Source organism: Haliotis asinina, chromosome 8, assembly GCF_037392515.1.
Source record: "Haliotis asinina isolate JCU_RB_2024 chromosome 8, JCU_Hal_asi_v2, whole genome shotgun sequence".
NCBI classification, from domain to species: domain Eukaryota; kingdom Metazoa; phylum Mollusca; class Gastropoda; order Lepetellida; family Haliotidae; genus Haliotis; species Haliotis asinina.
Window position 1 is genome coordinate 52,981,166 of NC_090287.1, and position 20,084 is coordinate 53,001,249.

General features: G+C 41.0%; 2 protein-coding genes across 2 annotated transcripts in view; one reads left to right on the plus strand and one right to left on the minus strand.

The window, feature by feature from the left end:
* The window catches only part of LOC137293419 (ubiquitin carboxyl-terminal hydrolase 34-like), a 299,421-nt gene that overhangs the window by 173,588 nt on the left and 105,749 nt on the right, over positions 1–20,084 (minus strand). The window lies entirely within an intron of this gene.
* LOC137293781 (pre-mRNA-processing factor 39-like) overlaps positions 1–20,084 on the plus strand; it is a 29,135-nt gene that overhangs the window by 6,039 nt on the left and 3,012 nt on the right. Inside the window, exons 5-13 of the mRNA XM_067824516.1 lie at positions 1,104–1,271; positions 2,158–2,353; positions 3,047–3,157; positions 3,508–3,672; positions 4,164–4,290; positions 9,229–9,437; positions 11,003–11,062; positions 12,406–12,587; positions 13,055–13,135. Coding sequence (XP_067680617.1) covers positions 1,104–1,271; positions 2,158–2,353; positions 3,047–3,157; positions 3,508–3,672; positions 4,164–4,290; positions 9,229–9,437; positions 11,003–11,062; positions 12,406–12,587; positions 13,055–13,135 — 1,299 coding nt within the window. The remainder of the gene's footprint in view (positions 1–1,103; positions 1,272–2,157; positions 2,354–3,046; positions 3,158–3,507; positions 3,673–4,163; positions 4,291–9,228; positions 9,438–11,002; positions 11,063–12,405; positions 12,588–13,054; positions 13,136–20,084) is intronic.

Here is a 20,084-nt window from a genome sequence, read left to right on the forward strand (position 1 = left end):
ATTTGCATACGTATCACGTTTTACCTCTAAAATTAACACGTTTTTCAGAAAACGTGCAACAGAGATAATCACATCTTCATTCTTAGAATTTGATAGATTTATCATAGAATGTTGATCCTTACACCCTGTACATAACTGTGGAAGATATATATTTCGCAAGTCTCTGTAGTACTTGCACACAAATAACACGATATTCGTCCTCGACCTCATTGCTATTACATTTTACACATAATTCATTTGGATTTACATTTTCACATTTACATTCAGACTGTACACAGAAATCATGCAAGGAGATTCTGAGTTTACAGAGAGCTCTTCTCAAAGATTTGTCATGTAATACAGTTAAATATTTTTCTGGCTCTATTAACGATTTTACAAAAGCATAATGGGAAAGATATTTAGATGAATGTACATAAGCATGCCAATCTTGGAAAAATATGTCTATTAGTCTTTGTTAAAAATTAAATTAAACTGCTTTTTATCACCGACATCCTGTGATATCCAAACATAAGAAAACCCACACTTAAAAAGATTATTTCTGATATCAGACACTCACTCTGATATCATCTAGTTGTTTTAACATGCAATAACATTGATATGGGTATCTATAGGCATCCATACGTAATAACTTTATCCAATAGCTGACTGCTCTTAATTGTGTTGAAACAGAGATAAAATATCTGCCTGTATCGCCAAGAATTGCTCTGTTGGAAGCACATTTACTGACACCTAAGTATTTCTTAAAATATGAAGTTTGTATTTTTTCTATGAGTCATGGTATTTTAGACCCCAAATTTCAGAACCATATAATAGAATGGGTGCAATCTTATTATCAAAAATAGGAGAAGCCACATTAAATGATATGAAGTCATTTTGCTTGAACAAATTATACACGGGCATTATTGCTTTGGATGCTTGGAGTGCTAACTGCTTACATGCAAGAGACCATACTAATCTAGAAGGTATCACCAGTCCTAAGTATTTACAATATGAAACTACCTTCATGGATTTATTTAGGGAATACATGCTTGTTATCCATGTGTCAGCTTAGTAATGTTTTCGTCGGAAGTTTATTACTGTCTTCATTCAATTCATTTGCCTAGACTTTATGAGAGGTCAATCACAGCAGCTGGCACTGACTTCCGCTCCGACAAACTATGGGACTCCTATATATCATGGGAAAATATGCGACACAACAAGAAGAAAGTGACACAGTTGTACAAACGATTATTGTCAATTCCCACACAGCTATACAGTCATCACTATGACAAGTAAGTATGAGAGTTCAGGGATGTATAAAAGAAAAATCAGTGCAGTTGTCTATAAGAGCTAACAAACATTTTGATCAGATGGTCGAATGTGAGTCTGGGCTCACTGAGTGACATTGTACCTTTGTGTTCAGTATACCTGCCAGCCCAACAGGTACGAATTGTTTTCAGCAGAGACTTCCAGATTCTCAAATTCTCCTGCCTGATGGTCAGGTTTACATTTAAAAATGTATTTGTGAAGGTATTTTGCTTGCAAGTATGTTTTGTTGAAAGATGGCAAGATTAACATCTACCCAACTGTGTGGTCAGGCTGAAATATTTTGGAACTTCATACCCTGTGAATGTACCTCCTTGGCATGGATCTTGATTTTACGATGAGTAGTCTCCCTTGATAGGAATGTAGTATTCATCTCTGTAGATACAGCAGTGTCCAGTCAAAACATTCATCCCATTTGGGAACCCAGTTCCTAACATCTCCAACCAATAACTAAACAAATGAAGACATGATTCACTTGTTACTTTGTTCAGTGGTTGTGTTGAAAGGGAAACCTAGCTATAGGGGTTGTTATTGGTGTTATTGACCATGGAAGACTCGGTTAATGGGAATCGGATGTCAGATTCATTCACGTTGTGGGCACGTCATCATATCCCAATTGTGTAGATAGTGGTCATGATGTAAATTACTGGATTATCTCATCCAGACTTTATTATATACAGACTTCATCATATAGCTGGAATATTGCTTACTGTGACATTAAACAACATACAAATTCTGCCTAGTAGCTGCCAAAACTTCCATCAGCCAAGTCATAGTAACAGTATGGAAGATACATTATGTAAAAGTCCCTTAGACATCGGCAGAATCATTTTAATAAACAACCTGTTTCAGTTTCAAGAAGCATGTAATGGAGAACCACCCAAAGGATATCTTGAGTCTAGATGAGTTCTTGAAGTTGCGTCAAGAAGTTGTCAAGGCTGGCACTGGGAAGGTAGAGGAGGACGACGCTGGTGCTGAGGTCCCACCTGGGGAGGATGCACCCCCTGGGGTGGATGCACCACCAGGGGAAGAAGCTGTGGGTGGAATGGTGAGTTTGTTTCAACCAGCTTCTGTATTTGATTTGAAGGATAGTATCGTTAATCTTGTACTTTGTAGAACATTTTCGGTGGTCTTGGACAATTTAAATTCAAGTGTATATCAAGTATATTGTCCTGGTTACATACGTACATATGTACACCAGATGTGAAGTATATTCACGTGTATAATTGATAAGGATTTTCAATATTTTATTAGCATCTGCATATAATAAATCGGAGAGTTGTGTTACAGTTTTGAAAACATTTCAAAGTTACCATGGTTGTCCATAAGACCTGTGAATATCAGGGTTAGAATTGATCTTCAGCAGTGTTCAGTTACCTGTGCTTTGTCAGACTTGCTGACTTGGTTGACACGTCATCATGTCCCAGTTGGCTGGATCAGTGTTTGTGCTGTTGATTCTTGGAATGTCTCCCCCAGATCTGATTATTTACAGACCGCAGTCATACAGCTGATATGAGATATTACTGAGTTCCGCATAAAACTTAAGTCAGTCACTCACTTTTAAAAAGAAATGGTGAAACGGTTGATGTTCATCAAGTCTTACAACTGACCAACTCCCCCAGCTGTGTAAATACTGTCTTACTTAAAATACTGATCAGATTTGTGAAAAGCTTGTTTTCATTTCTGGACCATTTCACACAAACGGTATGTTTGACAAACTTGGTATATGTATGTACTTAAGGCTGACGAAGATGAAGCCAAGAAACTGCGAGAGTGGATCTTGGAACACCAAGAGACAATCCACAGGCTGAATGAGGATGAAGTCAGCAAAAGATGGACTTACGAGGAGGCTGTAAGTTTTCTTCGAGTAACCAACTCCTCCAAAGTATAAGTATTTAAGTTGGCATTGTCAGATTAACCAACTCCTCCAAAGTATAAGTATTTAAGTTGGCATTGTCAGATTAACCAACTCCTCCAAAGTATAAGTATTTAAGTTGGCATTGTCAGATTAACCAACTCCTCCAAAGTATAAGTATATATCTAGAGAACTGTTTGTATTTAAGTTTGTAATTAAGATTATATTTAAGAAAATGTTATTGTGTTGAGTAAAACTTCTGATCCTACAAGTGAAAGTCTCAAGTGTCGTCATCATCATCATCATCATCATCTTTCTCAAGACATTGCCACCATCCACTGTTTCAGATTCGTCGCCCATATTTCCATGTGAAACCTCTGGAAAGAGCTCAGCTGAAAAACTGGCGGGAATACTTGGACTTTGAAATTGAAAATGGATCCCATGAACGAGTAGTTGTGCTGTTTGAGAGGTGTATGATAGCTTGTGCACTTTATGAAGACTTTTGGATGAAAGTGAGTAAAATTCCTCTGCCAAACGAAATCTGAAACTGAAGGACCTGTGAAGTTCCTGGGGTAGAATAGGCCTTCAGCAACCCATGCTTGAAATAAAAGGCGACTCAGCTTGTCATAAGAGGCGACTAACGGGATCGGGTGGTCAGGCTCGCTGACTTGGTTGACGCATGTCATCGGTTCCCAATTGCGCAGATCGATGCTCATGTTGTTGATCACTGGATTGTCTGGTCCAGACTCGTTTATTTACAGACCGCTGCCATATAGCTGTAATGTTGAGTGCGGCGTAAAACTAAACTCACTCACTCACTCACTGAAACTGAAGCAGCAAAGTATAAGTACATAACCAGGAATATGGGTCAGGATTTGGAAAATGACAATGCTATTTTTAATATAATTTTAATTCAAAAAATTTTGAAAGGAAGTGACCATACAAAGGATGTGAAACCAAGTCATTCCAAGTAAAAGAATACCTGTACACCCTTTATTTACAGTATGCCAAATACCTAGAACAGCATAATGTAGATGGGGTAAGGAGTGTGTACCAGCGTGCCTGTACAATCCACCTGCTGAAGAAGCCATACATTCACTTGTCTTGGGCTGCATTTGAGGAGAGACAAGGTAACTTGGCCATATCTAATATAATATCTAACTGTATAAAACTAAATCTGTAACTGAAGAGTAAAATGGCTAGCCCATTATAGTGTACTTGTGTTCCATTATGTTGTGTTTCACAAGACTAGATGATCAAAGAGAATAATGCAACATTAATCAGTGATATAGACATTTAGCTGTTCTTCTTAGAATGGCTGTCTGCTTTGGCTCTTTATGTTCATGCTGATATCTACTCTCAAACATCAGCACTTCACAAAATCTAATTTCACAAGCCTTTAATCAACCAAAGTCAAGGGCATTAAATCCTGTGATAAAGAACAATTAAGATTCCCTTTGTTAGCATGTTAAGCTGTTTATTTAGCAAGCTATCTGGCTTCTCTCTGTTAGTAACGTGTTACTGAAAATATATGGCTTCATCCAAATATCTGTGTGGTAGCTACATGAATTTTTCCAGGCTGCCATTACTGGTAATCTGCTGCTTCTGTTTTTAACCAGAAGTCATTTTCCATAATGGTGTATATTTGCCTGTGTAGTTGAGCTAATGATTAAACAGTTTGTAGGTGTGCATTTGGGAATAAAAGATTTTCAGCAAAGCAAGAGAACTCCTGTAGGCAATTTTATGTTTTGGGAGTACATTTTCTCAGTGAAGTGCAGATTCTAGTGCTTTCTTGGGTTGAGTCTCATCCAAGATTTGTACACACACCTTCATAGTCAGGCACCAAGTTACCAAAGTCAGCAGTCTAGCATGCTCCGCCACCTCAGATATAACAAAAGTTACATTTTGCACCACTTTCTAAATGGCGTATTCATAGTTTGTTCTATGTTTGCCCTTGTTGCTGAGGCAACTAAGTACTATGAACTGTCAGACAGAATTAAAAGACTTTGATGGACAAGTACTTCATTTGATACGTTTTATTTACAAAATGTAACAAATATGTATAATTCTGTATAACAAACATGACCCAGCACTGCTTAAAGCACTAAGTTGTTGCGTGATGGAAATATATCATTGAATGTCTGTCTCCATGTGAGTACAATCTATATACAAATAGAAGGAGTCACTAACAGTTATCTCTGAAAATATTTGAGTTCTTGCATCAAGGACATTTCACATTCAGATGATAGTAAGCATTGACTACACCCTCAACTGTGTTTCTGTTTTGTTTCCTTGTTAAACTATCCATTCCTTTGAAATGCATTATATTCCCTGGACATGCCTACGGATATGGCTTTGCCTTGCTTGATGTCCGCAAGGTACTCCTCTGCCGTCAGCTCCTGGATAGGTTGACCTGCATTCTTGTACAACCTCCAGACCTGTAGGTACTTGCGGAAGGCATATCTCATGTACATCTCACGCACACCTTCAGCAATACACTTCCTCTGTAGCAGGAGCATGCCATGGCAAATATGGCCACTGGGGACTTGGGAGGTTAGCTTCCTTGATAGGTCTGTGATGTACTTATCTGCAAGGGAGAAGGAGTGCAACTTATGACTCGGATACCATGAATTCTTGAAGAATGTCATCCATTGAATTGTTCAGATGCATTTGTGAATTAATTTACATTGAACTGCCACATAAAAAGTGTCCTCAAACCATTACTACCCCACATTATTCTGGCATTGTCAAAGGGTTTTTTGAAAACAGGACTTGAATAAGTTTAGCAGCATGTATAGCCTTGGCATTGACCCATCCACTGGATCCCAAGTGATCCAAGTCATATCTAGCACTTGTACAATGATTTCTTGGGAAGCATGTTCCAAGTACCAAGGGAAGGCTCACCCAGAAAGTGACAGAAAGAATTGACAGAACTATTTGGAATGTGAACTAACCTATGAAGTGTGCTCTTTCAATGGCCATGTCATGCTTGTTTATCAGATCTTGAAGACATGTCAGTTCACCCTGTGCTGGTTTCTGAAGTCGAGATACACGGCTGCCCATTCTGCTTTGTGAGGTTGTATCAGTGTGGCTTTGATAAATGTGTGACCCAGCAAGAGCTGATAGTAATTTATATACCCTATGAACCTCCTCCAAGTCTATTAGTGGAGACCTTGTTTGTACAACAATCAACACATCCTTTTTCTCCACTGGGCTTGCTTTGACAAGGGATTTGTGTTTTAATTATCATTACCCATCACAGCCCTCTTTGTTTTGAGGATTTTACAATTAAGTGCAATTTAGCTTTGTGTGATGAGTAAGGGCTCAGTTTCGTGGTTGAATTGTTTATGCACACATTTTGTCTTATTCCACTTAGGAGGGCTTTGTTTGGGTGTAATGTCTCCCCCCAGCTGATTGTGTTGTTTTGTCAGTGATCACTAAAGATCAATATAAGTGGATGCTGGAGGACTGTGAAAACATTGCGTTGCCACCCACAGATGTGTTTGTACTTTAAGGTTCTGGCTGTAATTACTTCACAAATGAATCTACATGTTTTCTTATCTACTTGGCATTTTAACTTTTTTCGAATTGCAGTTTATTATGGATGATTGTCATTACTGATGCGGACTGTGGCTCACTATTATTCTTCAGGTTGATTTATATTGGGATTTTGTATTTGTTTCTGTTTGTCTCAAAGTTCATATGTTTAGGTAGCAAAAGAATTGAGGAAAGAGAGTTGTTCTTTGATCACACCATATGATGTACAGTATGGTTCAAAATTATTGAGAATAGCTAAAGCATTTCATATTATTAAACGAGAACAAATCAGATAAAATTGAATGTATTGTGAAAGTGAACTGACCTTTTCATGTTGTGTAGGTAACAATTTAATATTTTATCAAGTCTCCTTGAGCTTCACGGCACAGTCTAAGACGGGTAGGCATACTTCCTATCAGAGAGGTTAGTGTCTCGTGGGTTATGCTGTCCCAGTATCGGACCACTTCTCTCTTCATGTCTTCAATTTTTGTCAACCCCTTTTGATTCACACATTCCTTCATCATCCCCCAAATGTTCTCAATGGGATTTAAGTCAGGACTATATGCAGGAAATGGTAATGCAGTCACATTTTTCTCCTGAAACCACTGCATGGCATGTTTTGCGGTGTGTTTAGGATCATTATCTTGCTGCAAAATCCAGTCATTTCCATAAAACACATGTACACTTGGAAGGAGAAAATTATCTAATATGTTAGTGTGGCGCTGACTTGTCAGATTTCCCTCAAACACACACAGCGGGATCGTTCCTAATAAGGATATCCCTCCCCATACATGAAACTTTGGGCTGTATTTAGGTCGTCGATACAACGGTGCTGACGCAGACTTTGTCCATATTTTCACATTATTGGGATATACCCATATTGAGCTTTCATCAGTAAAAATCACATTTTCCCAGTCAAAGTTTTCATGTGCCAAACACCACTCAACACGCCTGTCTTTATGTTCTTGTTTCATGAGAGGAGAAGGAATTCCAGTCTTTTTCTCCCATCCAAGATCAATCAAATTTCTTCTAAATGTAGATTTTGATACAACTGTTGATCCCCTTTCTATCATTTCATACCTGATGTTGGAGATGCTTGCCCTTTGCTTCTTAGACGCTAAAATTCCCAGCCGGACGCGATCTGAGAAGTCCAATTTTCTGGGTCTCCCTGCTCCTTTCTGGTGCCCAAAATCCTTTCCCTCTTTAAAATTCTTCCTAATCCTATACACAGTAGAAAGAGGAGTTCCTGTTCTCTCTGCCAATGTATTTACATCATCAATTCCTTGATTACACAACTCAAAAATCAACCTTCTTTTATCTTCAGCAGACATTGTTGACAGTGCTGAGGGAAATGACGTCTGCTACAAATTCAGGGGAGGTAACTCTAATTGTACTATACTCAGTAGGCCAAGATGAGTTACCTCCCTTATACCATTACTTAGTTTTAAGTATCAGTGAATCGGTTGAGGTGTTAGGATAGCTCAAAGTAAGAAGAAAAATTCTCAATAATTATGAACCAGACTATATATCATGACAGTTTCTTCCTGTCTTCATGTTCTGTAATGTGTATCATGGTATGATGTGTAACTGTGACTTGTTCTGTTGTCTGCTTATGTATTTATTTGAGTGATGTCTATATTCCTACGTTTTACATGTATGAACACCCGTGAAGTTCTGGGCTAGAATCAATCTTCACTGACTCATGTTTTTTGTAAGAAGTGATTGTAGCATAGGATGGTCACTGACTTGTTTGCTTCATTTATCATATCAGCATAGATCAGTGTTCATGCTGTTGATCACTGGATCATCTGGTAAAGTATCACAGACTGCTGCCATTGTCCTTAGGGACAATTAAGTATTATACTGGACAAAAGTAGTCAGGGATATTATTTATTTTGAAATTATTTGTGAATAATGATGTATTTATTCATTGGATACTGATAAAATATCAGTCACGAAAATACCAATGTTCCTAACTTATTCTGTCCAGTATATTTTATCTCATACATTATTGGGAGAAATTCTCCCTGTCTTCCTCTTCTGAGATGGCTTTCTTGTTACACAGTTGAGGAAAAAGAACTCCTCCCAGACATCTTCATCTTTTGTAATGTGTCTCATGGTGTAATGACGAATTTTGTTTGTTCTTTCTTGTTTGTCATATGTATCGTTGGTCATGATACATAACATGATACAGTCATGAGAACAACCAGGAAAATTGTTATTAACACAGTTTCACGACCTAACAGCCTGTCCTCAAAAAGTCTTGATGGAAGTCACTTTGGACAGATTGTTTTGTGTGCTGTAAGACTTGGAAACTTAGGTTTGATTTTACCAATGTCAGGGTAATTACAGTGAATTATAAACATTAGGTATTTAGGTTATAATGTCCATATGTATTCAAATCAATATTGTTATGAAAAAGAATGTTCTCTTTCTAGTTAAAGATATTAATTGAATGATGCACAGAAAGCTGTTCCATTGATATTTCAAGGTAGCATTGAATTATTACAGTTTGCTCCTTATTTCTTCAGGAAATTATCCAGAAGCAAGTGATGTCCTGACAAACATTGAGAAAAATGTGCCAAATCTTGTAATGGTGTCAATGCGACGAATCAGTCTGGAACGTCGCCAGGGCAACCATGAAAACGTCGAGAACTTGTACCAGTCATACATCACCAAAGCTGCATCACCAGCCATCAGATCTTTCTACTCAATCAAATTCGCACGCTATCTGAGGAAGGTAAGAATTTGCGATAGAGAACTTTGAAGCATAGTTTTAAATAGAAATGTCCTTGGAAATCTCTTGATTGTTAAGCAAGACACCAACATCAAAGCATCTCCTTTCTTCTTCTGAATATGACTGAATGCTTTAGAACATATTTACATTTCATTGCCTTTTGCAGAAGTAGGTGCTTGAAGACCAGTTGTTTCTATTCATGTGTTTTTAATGCCCCTGCCATATATAGCTGGGGGCACATAGGGTTACCCTCTGTATCTGTCCATATGTTTGTTCCATTCATCCTTACAAAACGATATGTACTCTATCCACTTCTCCATAAAAAAAGCTCTGTGAAATTCAAGGAACATATACATGGGCTTTCTTGGGACTCTAATGTGTTATTCTCATATCTTGTTTTTGTATTTTATTGTGTTGTTTTTTTTTATAAGTTTAGACACATATGAACATAAGTACATTTTGCTGAATTTCTCTATGATGATAGTGTTATAAGGGACAAAGGGTGCAATGTATGTTATCCTTTTCTCATCAAAAACTACGGTATGGAATATATTCAGTTTATCCATGGGCTTTATATGGTCTCTAAAGGTGTGCATCTCATATTTGTATTTTGTATTTTATGTATTTTTTCAATTTTAAGGGCATTTGAACATGCAGAAATTTTGTTGAATTTCTCTCTGAATATAGTGTTATAGGGGAGGTGTACATTATCCACTTCTCAAAAACTACTGTATGGAATTCATTTAGATTACACTACACATGTGCTTTATAGGGACTGTAAAGGTGGGCATCTAATATTTTGATTTGTGTTTTATTTATTTTTCCAATTTTAATGGCATTTATATGAATTTGGTTGAATTTCTCTCTGAATATAGTGTTATAGGGGGTGAAGTCTATCCACTTCACCACAAAAGCTGGTCAACATAATTGATTGAGCTTCTACAAGTATTTCGTTGGGACGCTAAAGGTGTGCATTGGTTTCTTAATTTGTCACTTCTACAGATGTTTGAACTTGAATTGAATTCATCCTGTTCATCCTATACAACCACTGCACAAAGCCTATTTAGCTTACATATTTCTTTCATAAAGGTGTGAATCTCATACTTTTTTTTTTTTTATTTTGTAGTTTTCTGTATGTTTTGAGACATTTGAACTTAGAAAATGTTGTGGAATTTTTCTCAGATGAAAGTGAAATAGGGGATTAAGTCTATTCACGTCTCCACAAAAACTGCTCAACAGAATTAATAAAGCTTGTGCATGTGTTTCATTGGGATGTGAAAGGTGTGCATCCCATAGTTGCATAAATTTTTATTGAACTTGTTTAGTAGAAAGTAATCACCAAGGCATACTCAGTGTAGGGAACGCTTCCTACAGCAGTAGGGGCATCTATGTCCCTGGGCACAATTTTGTCTTGTTATTTATTTGTCACAAGATGTAACTTATCTCCTTTTTAGTCATGTGTAAATGTGAAACAGTGGATTATTTGATCTATCTTTATCAGATATTCTAAACAATATCGAATATATTTCTTCAATCCCCATGGTTATGTAAATGTATTTGTATTCCAGATTAGGGGTAATGTAGAGAAAGCACGAGAAGTCTTGTCAGAAGCCCTGGAAAAAGATAAGGTAATAAAATGTTTCCTTTACATTTCTCTGGGTGTGTGATTGATACCCTTTTGAAGATGGTTATTCTGCTACAACTCTTAGCTTCCAGGATCTGCTTATCACAGGTTTGAATCCCAGGATCACCTTAACTGCAATCATGTGTTTAACATTAAAATGGTCTTTGCCGAAGTCATCCTTGTTTGGTATCCTGTTTAACGTTTGGCAATATTGCAGCTACTGGATCAGTGGTAATGCTTTGTTAATAACTGATTTTGAACCAGACAGTCCAGTGATCAAATCAAGCCTGACCAACTGTATTTTTACCCAGAGTTAATTTGTGACAAAAAATCTGACCAATTCAATCATTACCCAAATTAATATGTGAAATACTGTTCAGAGCAGTTTTAAAGCTGGTCCAATTCCTATACAGTGTTCCTCTCGCAAACAAGATGTGAGTATATGTGATAAATACAACATTCTCAAACTGATGAAGTGTTAAGGTTGATGTTTCACTAAATCAGCTGAAATAACATCCTACAGTGTCTGTTTGGTAATGAGTCAGTCAACATTTTTAGGCATTTTTTTTTTTGTTGTTGTTTCCTCTTGTATGACAGTTTAAGTATTTATGACTTCCATATACACATCCCAGTTTGGATTCTGGAATAGAAGAGGTGCCCAGAAACCTGTTCTAGTTAGAAAAGGTGACCAAATGGCTTAGGTGGTTGATGGCATGACTTTCTTCATTGCTTGTGTTTACATTAACCCTGAGGTTCTGGTTTAGAATTTATCTTAAGTAACCAATGCTTGTCATAAGAGCCATCTAACATGATTACTGACTTGATAGACACGTCATTGTATTCCAGTTGTGTAGATGAATGCTCATGCTGTTCATCACTGGATTGTTTGGTCCAGTCACTGTTATTTACAAACCGCCGCCATATAGCTGGAATATTACTCAGTTCAGCATAAAACCTTACTTCCTTGTTGCTCACACTTGGATATCACTACTGTGAAGATCAGGTAGAATAGGTCTTCAGCAACCCATTTTGCCACAAAAGGCGACTATGCATGTTATAAGTAGTGACTAACAGGATCAGGTGGTCAATCTTGCTGGCTTTGTTGACTTATGTCATCGGTTCCCATTTGCACAGATCAGTGCTCATACTGTTGATCACTGAATTGTCTGCTTCAGACTCAATTATTTACAGACCACCGCCATACAGGTGGAATATTGCTGAATATGCCGTAAAAGTAAACTCACTTACTTCACCTGTATAAATTAATATTCACAATATTTTGTTAGATTTTTGTAATTATTGTTGAAGATTGCTGTTGTCACAATGAAGTTCATTTTGTGTTTCCAGAAGAATGAGAAGTTGTTCTTACAGCTTCTTGACCTTGAGTATCAGACACAACCAATCGATGAGCAGCGCGTCCTAGACGTGTTCAGCAATGCTCTCAAGAGTGACCTGTCTGCAGATTTTAAGGTGAAGGTTTCACAGAGGAGAATGGAATTCCTTGAAGACTTTGGTACCTGTATTCAAAGGTGAGTTGTGGTCATATCTATCACTATCAGAATAGGAGATCGCTGATACTTAGTTACGTTGGCAATTCTTGCAAGATGATATCAGTCTTGATGTTGATCTAAACGTATTGCCAATATTAACCCACCTAGACTGTTTGTAGGTAAAGTCTCATAGCTTTACCTTCAACAGGTAGGAGACATGCTTTAACTCAGACAAGATAAATAGTGATTTGTAAGTAAGATGCTGCATGATAGCACATGCAGGCATTAATATCAGGAACTATACCCCACCAAAAGGATGTTTTAGAAATCAAAGATTTCCTAGTGGTATTAATTCCTGTCTTTTTGTTTGTTTGTTTTGTGTTGGGTGGGGTTTTTTTTTCGCTCCTAATAACATTTGAGCTATCATGAATATTGGGAAACAGTCTTGTAGATAAGTGTTCTAGAATATATTTCATTCAGTCATGAATGTGGTGGTTATTTTCCAGAATAACTGATGCCTACGATGAACATCAAAAACTTGTGAAAGACCATAATAGTGACAGAAAGAAGAAGCACCCAGATTCCATGTAAGTATAGGCGCTAGATACTTCACATTCACCTCAAGCAGTGGTAGGTACACCATGTTTGTAGGATGGAGCTACTACAGTTGTATGCAGCTATTCAGTGTGTCTACAACTACCATTGGCCCAGCTTATCATTGTCTTTTATACACCTACAACTACCACTGGCCCAGCTGTTCAATTAGTCTTTTATACATCTACAACTACCATTGGCCCAGCTATTCAGTATGTATTTCATACATCTACAACTACCATTGGCCCAGCTATTCAGTATGTATTTAGCATGTCTTTTATGCTGCTTAATGAACAAAGGGTTTGATGCCTGAAAGTTGGACAACCTGATTTTAAATTATTGAGTTGCTCCTCTTCGATGCTTGAAAGCAACTCTGATAATGCTAAATGATTGTAATGCAATACTAATTTAGTAACTGGTTGATAAATAGTGTTTTGAATTGGTTGTAAAGATACTGATCATGTTGATGATTAGATCATCCCAACCAATGGATGCGGTGTAATTGGTTTGGTTCATTTTGTGTATCAGTGTTAATTTTTATTGTGCATAAACTTGTCAGGAAGGGAAGGAGTGAGAGAGCAGGGCAAAATTGGTTTTAAAGTGAAAATTGCTGTATATTGTGTTATTTTCACCTTTTCATAACAAACTAAAATTTGTGGTTCCTGTATGTTATTTTAACTATAGTTTACTGTATTGCAATTAATCAGAACACCATAATAACCTAGAGATCAGATAAGCAGAAACACTTTCTCTGCTTTAATTTGTATGGGTTAATATATGATCAAACCTTGAAGTTGATAATCAAAACAATTCTTAAACATTGAAAACTGAACAGACATCAGATAATAACCTGATATAGAGAATCACTCAGTGTCATTATTGAGGTCAGTCATATTATCATCATATGTTTTTTGTTCCCCACCGCAATGCGTACGTAAGTACATCCCGATTCTCAACACAATATCTCATGAACTGTAGTACCAAATGTTTTCAAATTTGTTGACAGCCTATATTTGGAGATAACATAGTCACCAGTTGATTTTAGTGACCTTGACTTTATTTGCAAGGTCATCCTTACTCTTTGAAATTTGATGACAGCCTAAATTGGGGGATTACACAGACATCAGTGAATTTGGATGACATTGACCTTAATTTTTAACTTACCTTACCATAGGTCTTATGCATATTACCTCAAGCTTCGCTAGAAGAGATCAGACAGTCGTTGATTCGCCATTCCCTAGATGGCTACCTCATGTAATCTACGAATGTAGTCACGGAAGTGACGTGATCTCCCCACTCGCGCAAGCGCGAACAATCCAAAAATCACTTTTACTTCTAGCGTTCGTCTGTTCGGACGTTTTTGGTTCGCTTAGTTTACCTACTTTGTGGTTCAATAAAGTTGTTTCCTCAGGGGTAGGTATGGTTTGTATCCCTTAGGTGTGCGTGTTAAGGTAAGTTATCTTTTAACTGCACTTACTTTGCTACCTCGTGTTATTTTTTCTCTCACTTCGGGGTGGGTTCGCCCGCGTCGTGTGTGAGTGCGGCATGGCGTCCGTGGGGGTATTATATCTTGCTGGTTTTCTCCCTCCATGTGGTTTTCCATGTCGATTAGTATTTTTGCCAGGTTTCACAGCATTTATATGTTTTTTCGTGCCACGTTGCGATGTACGCAGGCAACCGTTTTGGTTGTTTGCCCTTCGCTGTCACGAGCTTACGGGCGTGCCTACTTTATAGTGGGGGTGCGTTGGTGCTGCATTTCTGGTATAGGGGTGTTTTTTCTACCTCCTGCGTTGGTTTCAACGCATTGTTATGTTTGTTTGTTGCACTTAACTGTGTATATCTCCCCAGTTTTGCACTATCTGCTTGGGGCAGGAATCGGCGAATATCCCCACCCTTGGTACCCGGATTGTGCGTCTCTAGCCTGCTCTTTTGACGGACACTGCCAGTACTGCGAGGTGTTATTGGTGGCGGATTTCGAGAGTCGTCGTTGGGATCTCTGCCGGACGACCCTGACTTACAACCGCCTTCAACGCCTGTGCCGACGCCTGGGATGGGGCGTTCGTCTGTGACGCCTGTACGCTTGTCCCCGGAACCACCTCGCTCGGATTCCATCGTGGATCTGTTTTCATCCAGATGCCTTGTCTCATCCGGAAGTCCAGAGGTTCCTGCGCTCTCTCCTGACGCCCGGTGCTGCTGCGATGCCAGCGTCTCGACATCTCGACACCAGCGCCTATGCCAACACCAGCGCCTTTGCTTACGCCAGCGTCTATGCCAGCGCCTGTGTTTGTGTCTATACCTATGTCTACGCCAGGGCCTATGTCTACGCCAGTGCCTATGCCTACGCCAGCACCTATGTCTACGCCAGCGCCAGAGGCTGTGCTTGCGCTAGTGACTACGCCAGCGCCTATGCCTACGCCAGCGCCTATGTCTACGCCAGCGCCTGTGCTTGCGCCAGTGCCTATGCCTATGCCTACGCCAGCGTCTGTCTACGCCAGCGCCAGAGGCTGTGCTTGCGCTAGTGCCTATACCTACGCCAGCGCCTATGCCGACGCCGGACCCTATGCCAGCGCCAGCGCCTGCGCCTTACCGTATACCCAGGGTGTTGCATACGTTGTCCAGGGAAAAGGTTTTACATCGACAGTTGGATGAAGGGCGCGCTCGGCGCTTGGAGGCAGAGCGCTCTCGGCGCAGATCGCGCTCCAGGTTCCCTGGGAGTCGGTGATCCTGTACCCTCCACAGTAGTCTTTGTCGGCGCTCTCGGTCCCCGCTACGCCCTTTGAATGAGGACTCTCGCTTTACTACCAGGTGAAGACGGTGCTTGCGCTCCCAGTCCATATCACCTCGACGCTCCTCTAGAACTCGGCGTTTGCGGTCGCCGGAACCACCTTGGATCTCGTCCAAGGAATCTGCTGCTCATGCATCGACTTGGTCTCCTACGTCGCGGCGTGATTCGAATTCCGTTTCCTATGAGGACCTGGAAGAACAGGTTTTTGGCCCGGACTTCGACGAGGAGGCAGGAGGCGACGGCGATGGTGATGGCACTTAACTACCCTTATCAGTCGTCTTCGAGTGGATTGCTGACAGGTTACCGTACTGCCCTTCACCTTCAGCTAATTCCAACAACCCTGCAGCACTTCATTTATCGCCGGAGTTACTCATCCCGCCTGATCCTATGGTGGCGGACGCCGTGGCTGTATTAGATGCGGTCTTTGAAAAATTGTCATCTAATCCGAATTTCTAAGTGTGTAAATCCAAGAAGTCAGATTACAAGATACACAGCCTGGTTTTCGCGGACAGCGTGGCGGTCTTGGTTGAATCTATGTAGCGGTTATTGGGCTCCTCGCAGCTCTCTTACAGAGTGCAGGATTCTAAGCGGGTGACCATTGAGACTGAACTCAAGCGGATGCTTAAACCGTTGTCTGCTCTGGTGTCAGCTACCTCGGCGACGGCGATGGACTTGTCTGAAGACAACGCCTCGAGGATTGATCACCGTACCAGATATTCCTCTGCTGGTAGGCGTGAGACTGGGTGTCCTTTGGAGGGACTGGCTGCATCCTCGAAGATCCTTACTTTACAATTTGTCTACATATACTTCAAGCGGAGAAAGTTTTCTTTCACGTGCTTTACGCATTGTGTCACGAAGATTTTTCGAGACAACTACAAAGTGCCACGCCTAACTACACCTCTTATTATAGAGAGGGCAGCATTTATCTTCGGGGAAAATTCCAACACATGTACTTGGAAAGCAATTTGTCTACGTCCGTTTCAAGCGGCGGAAGGGTTTTCGCGCGCTTTACTCCTTTAGACACGTGCTCGCCATACAGCATGGTTACTGTTAAGCCTACAGGCTAGCAGGGTATCACCGTTTACAAGATTTCATGGTGATTAGTTACCTGCTACACCGGTGACGTCACGTCTACATTTTGATTGGTCCCCGAGAGACAACGCCCTGCAAAGGATCCCAGGACGTTACATCTACGATCTGATTGGTCATCGAGGGACAACGCCCTGCGCAGAATGTGTTGTTATTATTCTAGTGTAAGGAAGTTGTCTGCAGTGACTTAGTCATTTACGATGGAAAGATGTCGTTACACTCTAGACTAGCAGTCTACAGCGGCATTGGATTTCTCTACTCGGCATAGAGATCCTCTAACAGTAGTCTCAACGCTGCCTATCAGGAGGCGTGCAGCGATGTATGGCAGTTTCTGATCGGACAGACAGCCAGCTATAAATAGACTTCCTTGAAATGTCAACACATTCATAATGAACAGCGTGGTTATTCTGAAGTCGAAGTATGACGCATCTTTACGGCATACAAGATTATCTTGAGAGGGGTGGACTTCATTATCAGGCTATTAAGTCAGCTTGGATGACTAACTAACTCCGCGGGAGTTGATTCATCACATCGCCGTCCCAGGTTCGGGGGTCGAAGTTCAAGGCGATGTTAAAAGCAAGCTGTACTCTGTCCGTTATCACTATGTCAGTGATAATGTCTACTCGATTTGCTCACGTCACCTTAGGATATGATCAGACGTAGACGTCTACTATTACGTCTATGACAGCGTTTTCTTGATCATGATTTCAAGACAGGTTTACGACTTTGGACGTCTTGACTCCACACCAGTGGTAGACTCGCTGGTCAATGTTTGGAACTTGCATATTAGAGCCGTCATTCAACAACCATCTTTAGGTTGACACGTCTCTACCAGGATTGAGTGCCTATCTAGTCAAGGAGGTTGCAGCAGGATTCTGGGGGAGTGGAGCTCTATCTCTTCACATCACCCAGTTGAAGATAAGCGGTGATGCATGTCTATTATTGGCTGACAGCACCGAGAGACAAGCTACTGATGATCCATTCGGTCAACTCAATAGTAGCCCTCTAGGTAAACAAGGGTCAAGGAGACCACGACCTCTACTACACTTGTCGTTTCTACCCTTCGACGTGGTCGAGTCTGATCCTCCATATAAAAGCATCTCACACACCAGGAGCCTGCATCTTCATGGCAGACGCCTTATCTCGCCCCCTATGTCTATCTCCAACAGAGAATATGTTGTGTCGAGAGACGTTTCAAATATCGGCTTCCAGAGTGGGACCAATTGTTGTACCATCCTCACAATTGGACACTGCACCTGGATCCGTCACGGTTTCATCTATGCGCCTATCTGTGATAGTCTTGAGGGCCAAGGGGTACTCATCTCAAGTGGCGAAATTAATCACCCTGGAGCACAGGGTTTCCACTCAGTCACTTTATGGACCTGCAGGCGTGGGCGATCGACACGATCCTGCGACTGCTTTTGGTCGCACCTTGGTGGCCAGCCAGGCCATGGTTCCCCGACCTGCGTCATCTCGCCAGCGGAGAGTCGTACCAGCTCCCAGATTAGTTACGTCTGCTTCGACATCCGCACAGTCGGCAGCTGCATCCGGACCCACTGAGATTTCATCTTCACAGTTGGGTCATCTGCAGAAGGCAATAAGAGTTAAGGGCTACTCCTCGTGCGCGGCAAGCGTCCTAGCTTGTACGCATCGAATGTCCACTAGGTCCTTATATGACGACAAGTGGCGCTCATTTGAGAGTTTTTGCGCTCAAAGATCGCAAGACCCTATGACAGCTTCTCCACAGTATTTAGCGAACTTCCTCCTGTTCCTGCATAACTGCAAGCATCTTAGAGGCAATACCTTGGGGACTTATCTGTCGGTTTTGAACTCTATTCGATTAAAGCAGATAAACAGATTTCCAAGGTACCAGATCTTATTGCGCTACTCAAGGCCTGCAAATTGGAGGACCGGAAAGTTAAGCTTCGTCCTCTAGTTTGGGACCTCAACATCGTCCTACAACATCTTAGAGGACCTCCGTATAAGCCTTTAGAGGAAGCCTCCTTCGTGTATTTGTCTCAAAAAAAAAAAAAAAAGGACGGTCTTCATTCTAGTGTTAGCGCTACTGCTGATAGAGCTAGTGGAATTCATGCCCTGGACGTCACGCAGGTTCGCTTGGATCAGTCGAGGCATGGACCAGCCCACTTGGGTCTCCTGTGAGATTTTGTGGCCAAGAATCAGCTCCCTGGACAGCCAGACAGACTGTTCTCCATTCCTCTGTCATCTGCAGTCTTGGGACAACATGACTTGGAAGAGGAGCTGCTGTGTCTCGTTAGAGCCCTCAGATGTTACATCCGGTAGTTGGCTTCTAAGAGACGTTCCCCTAAAAGACTGTTCATCCCGCTTTCGACTACCTGCAAAGGGGAGGTGAACAGGAACACAGTCGCCTGATGGCTTCGATCTACGATCCTAGCGGCTTTTGATGCCAAGCGTCTACCTCATCCAGTGGCAAACATCCCACACGAGATCAGAGCGTTGGCATCTACCATGGCCCTCCATAGAAATTACACAGTGCCACAAACTATGGAAGGCTGCTTTTGGGAGTCGTCGTCTACTGCCTTCGCTTCCAACTACCTGAGGGACTTGGCAGTTGAGGACATGGAGGGGGAGCTGCTGTGTCTCGTTTGAGCCCTCAGATGTTACATCCGGAAGTTGGCTTCTAAGAGACGTTCCCCTAAAAGACTGTTCATCCCGCTTTCGACTATCTGCAAGGGGAGGTGAACAGGAACACAGTCGCCTGATGGCTTCGATCTACGATCCTGGCGGCTTTTGATGCCAAGCGTCTACCTCATCCGGTGGCAGACAGCCCACACGAGATTAGAGCGTTGGCATCTACCATGGCCCTCCATAGAAATTGCACAATGCCACAAACTATGGAAGGCTGCTTTTGGAAGTCGTCGTCTACTGCCTTCGCTTCCCACTACCTGAGGGACTTGGCAGTTGAGGACATGGAGGGACTACAGTCTTTCAGTCCGTTGGTGGTTGCCCAGCAACTTACCCGGACGTCCGCCCATTAGGTAATAACACTGTTACTTACCGTTGGTCTTAAGATTAACCTCACCCTCAGG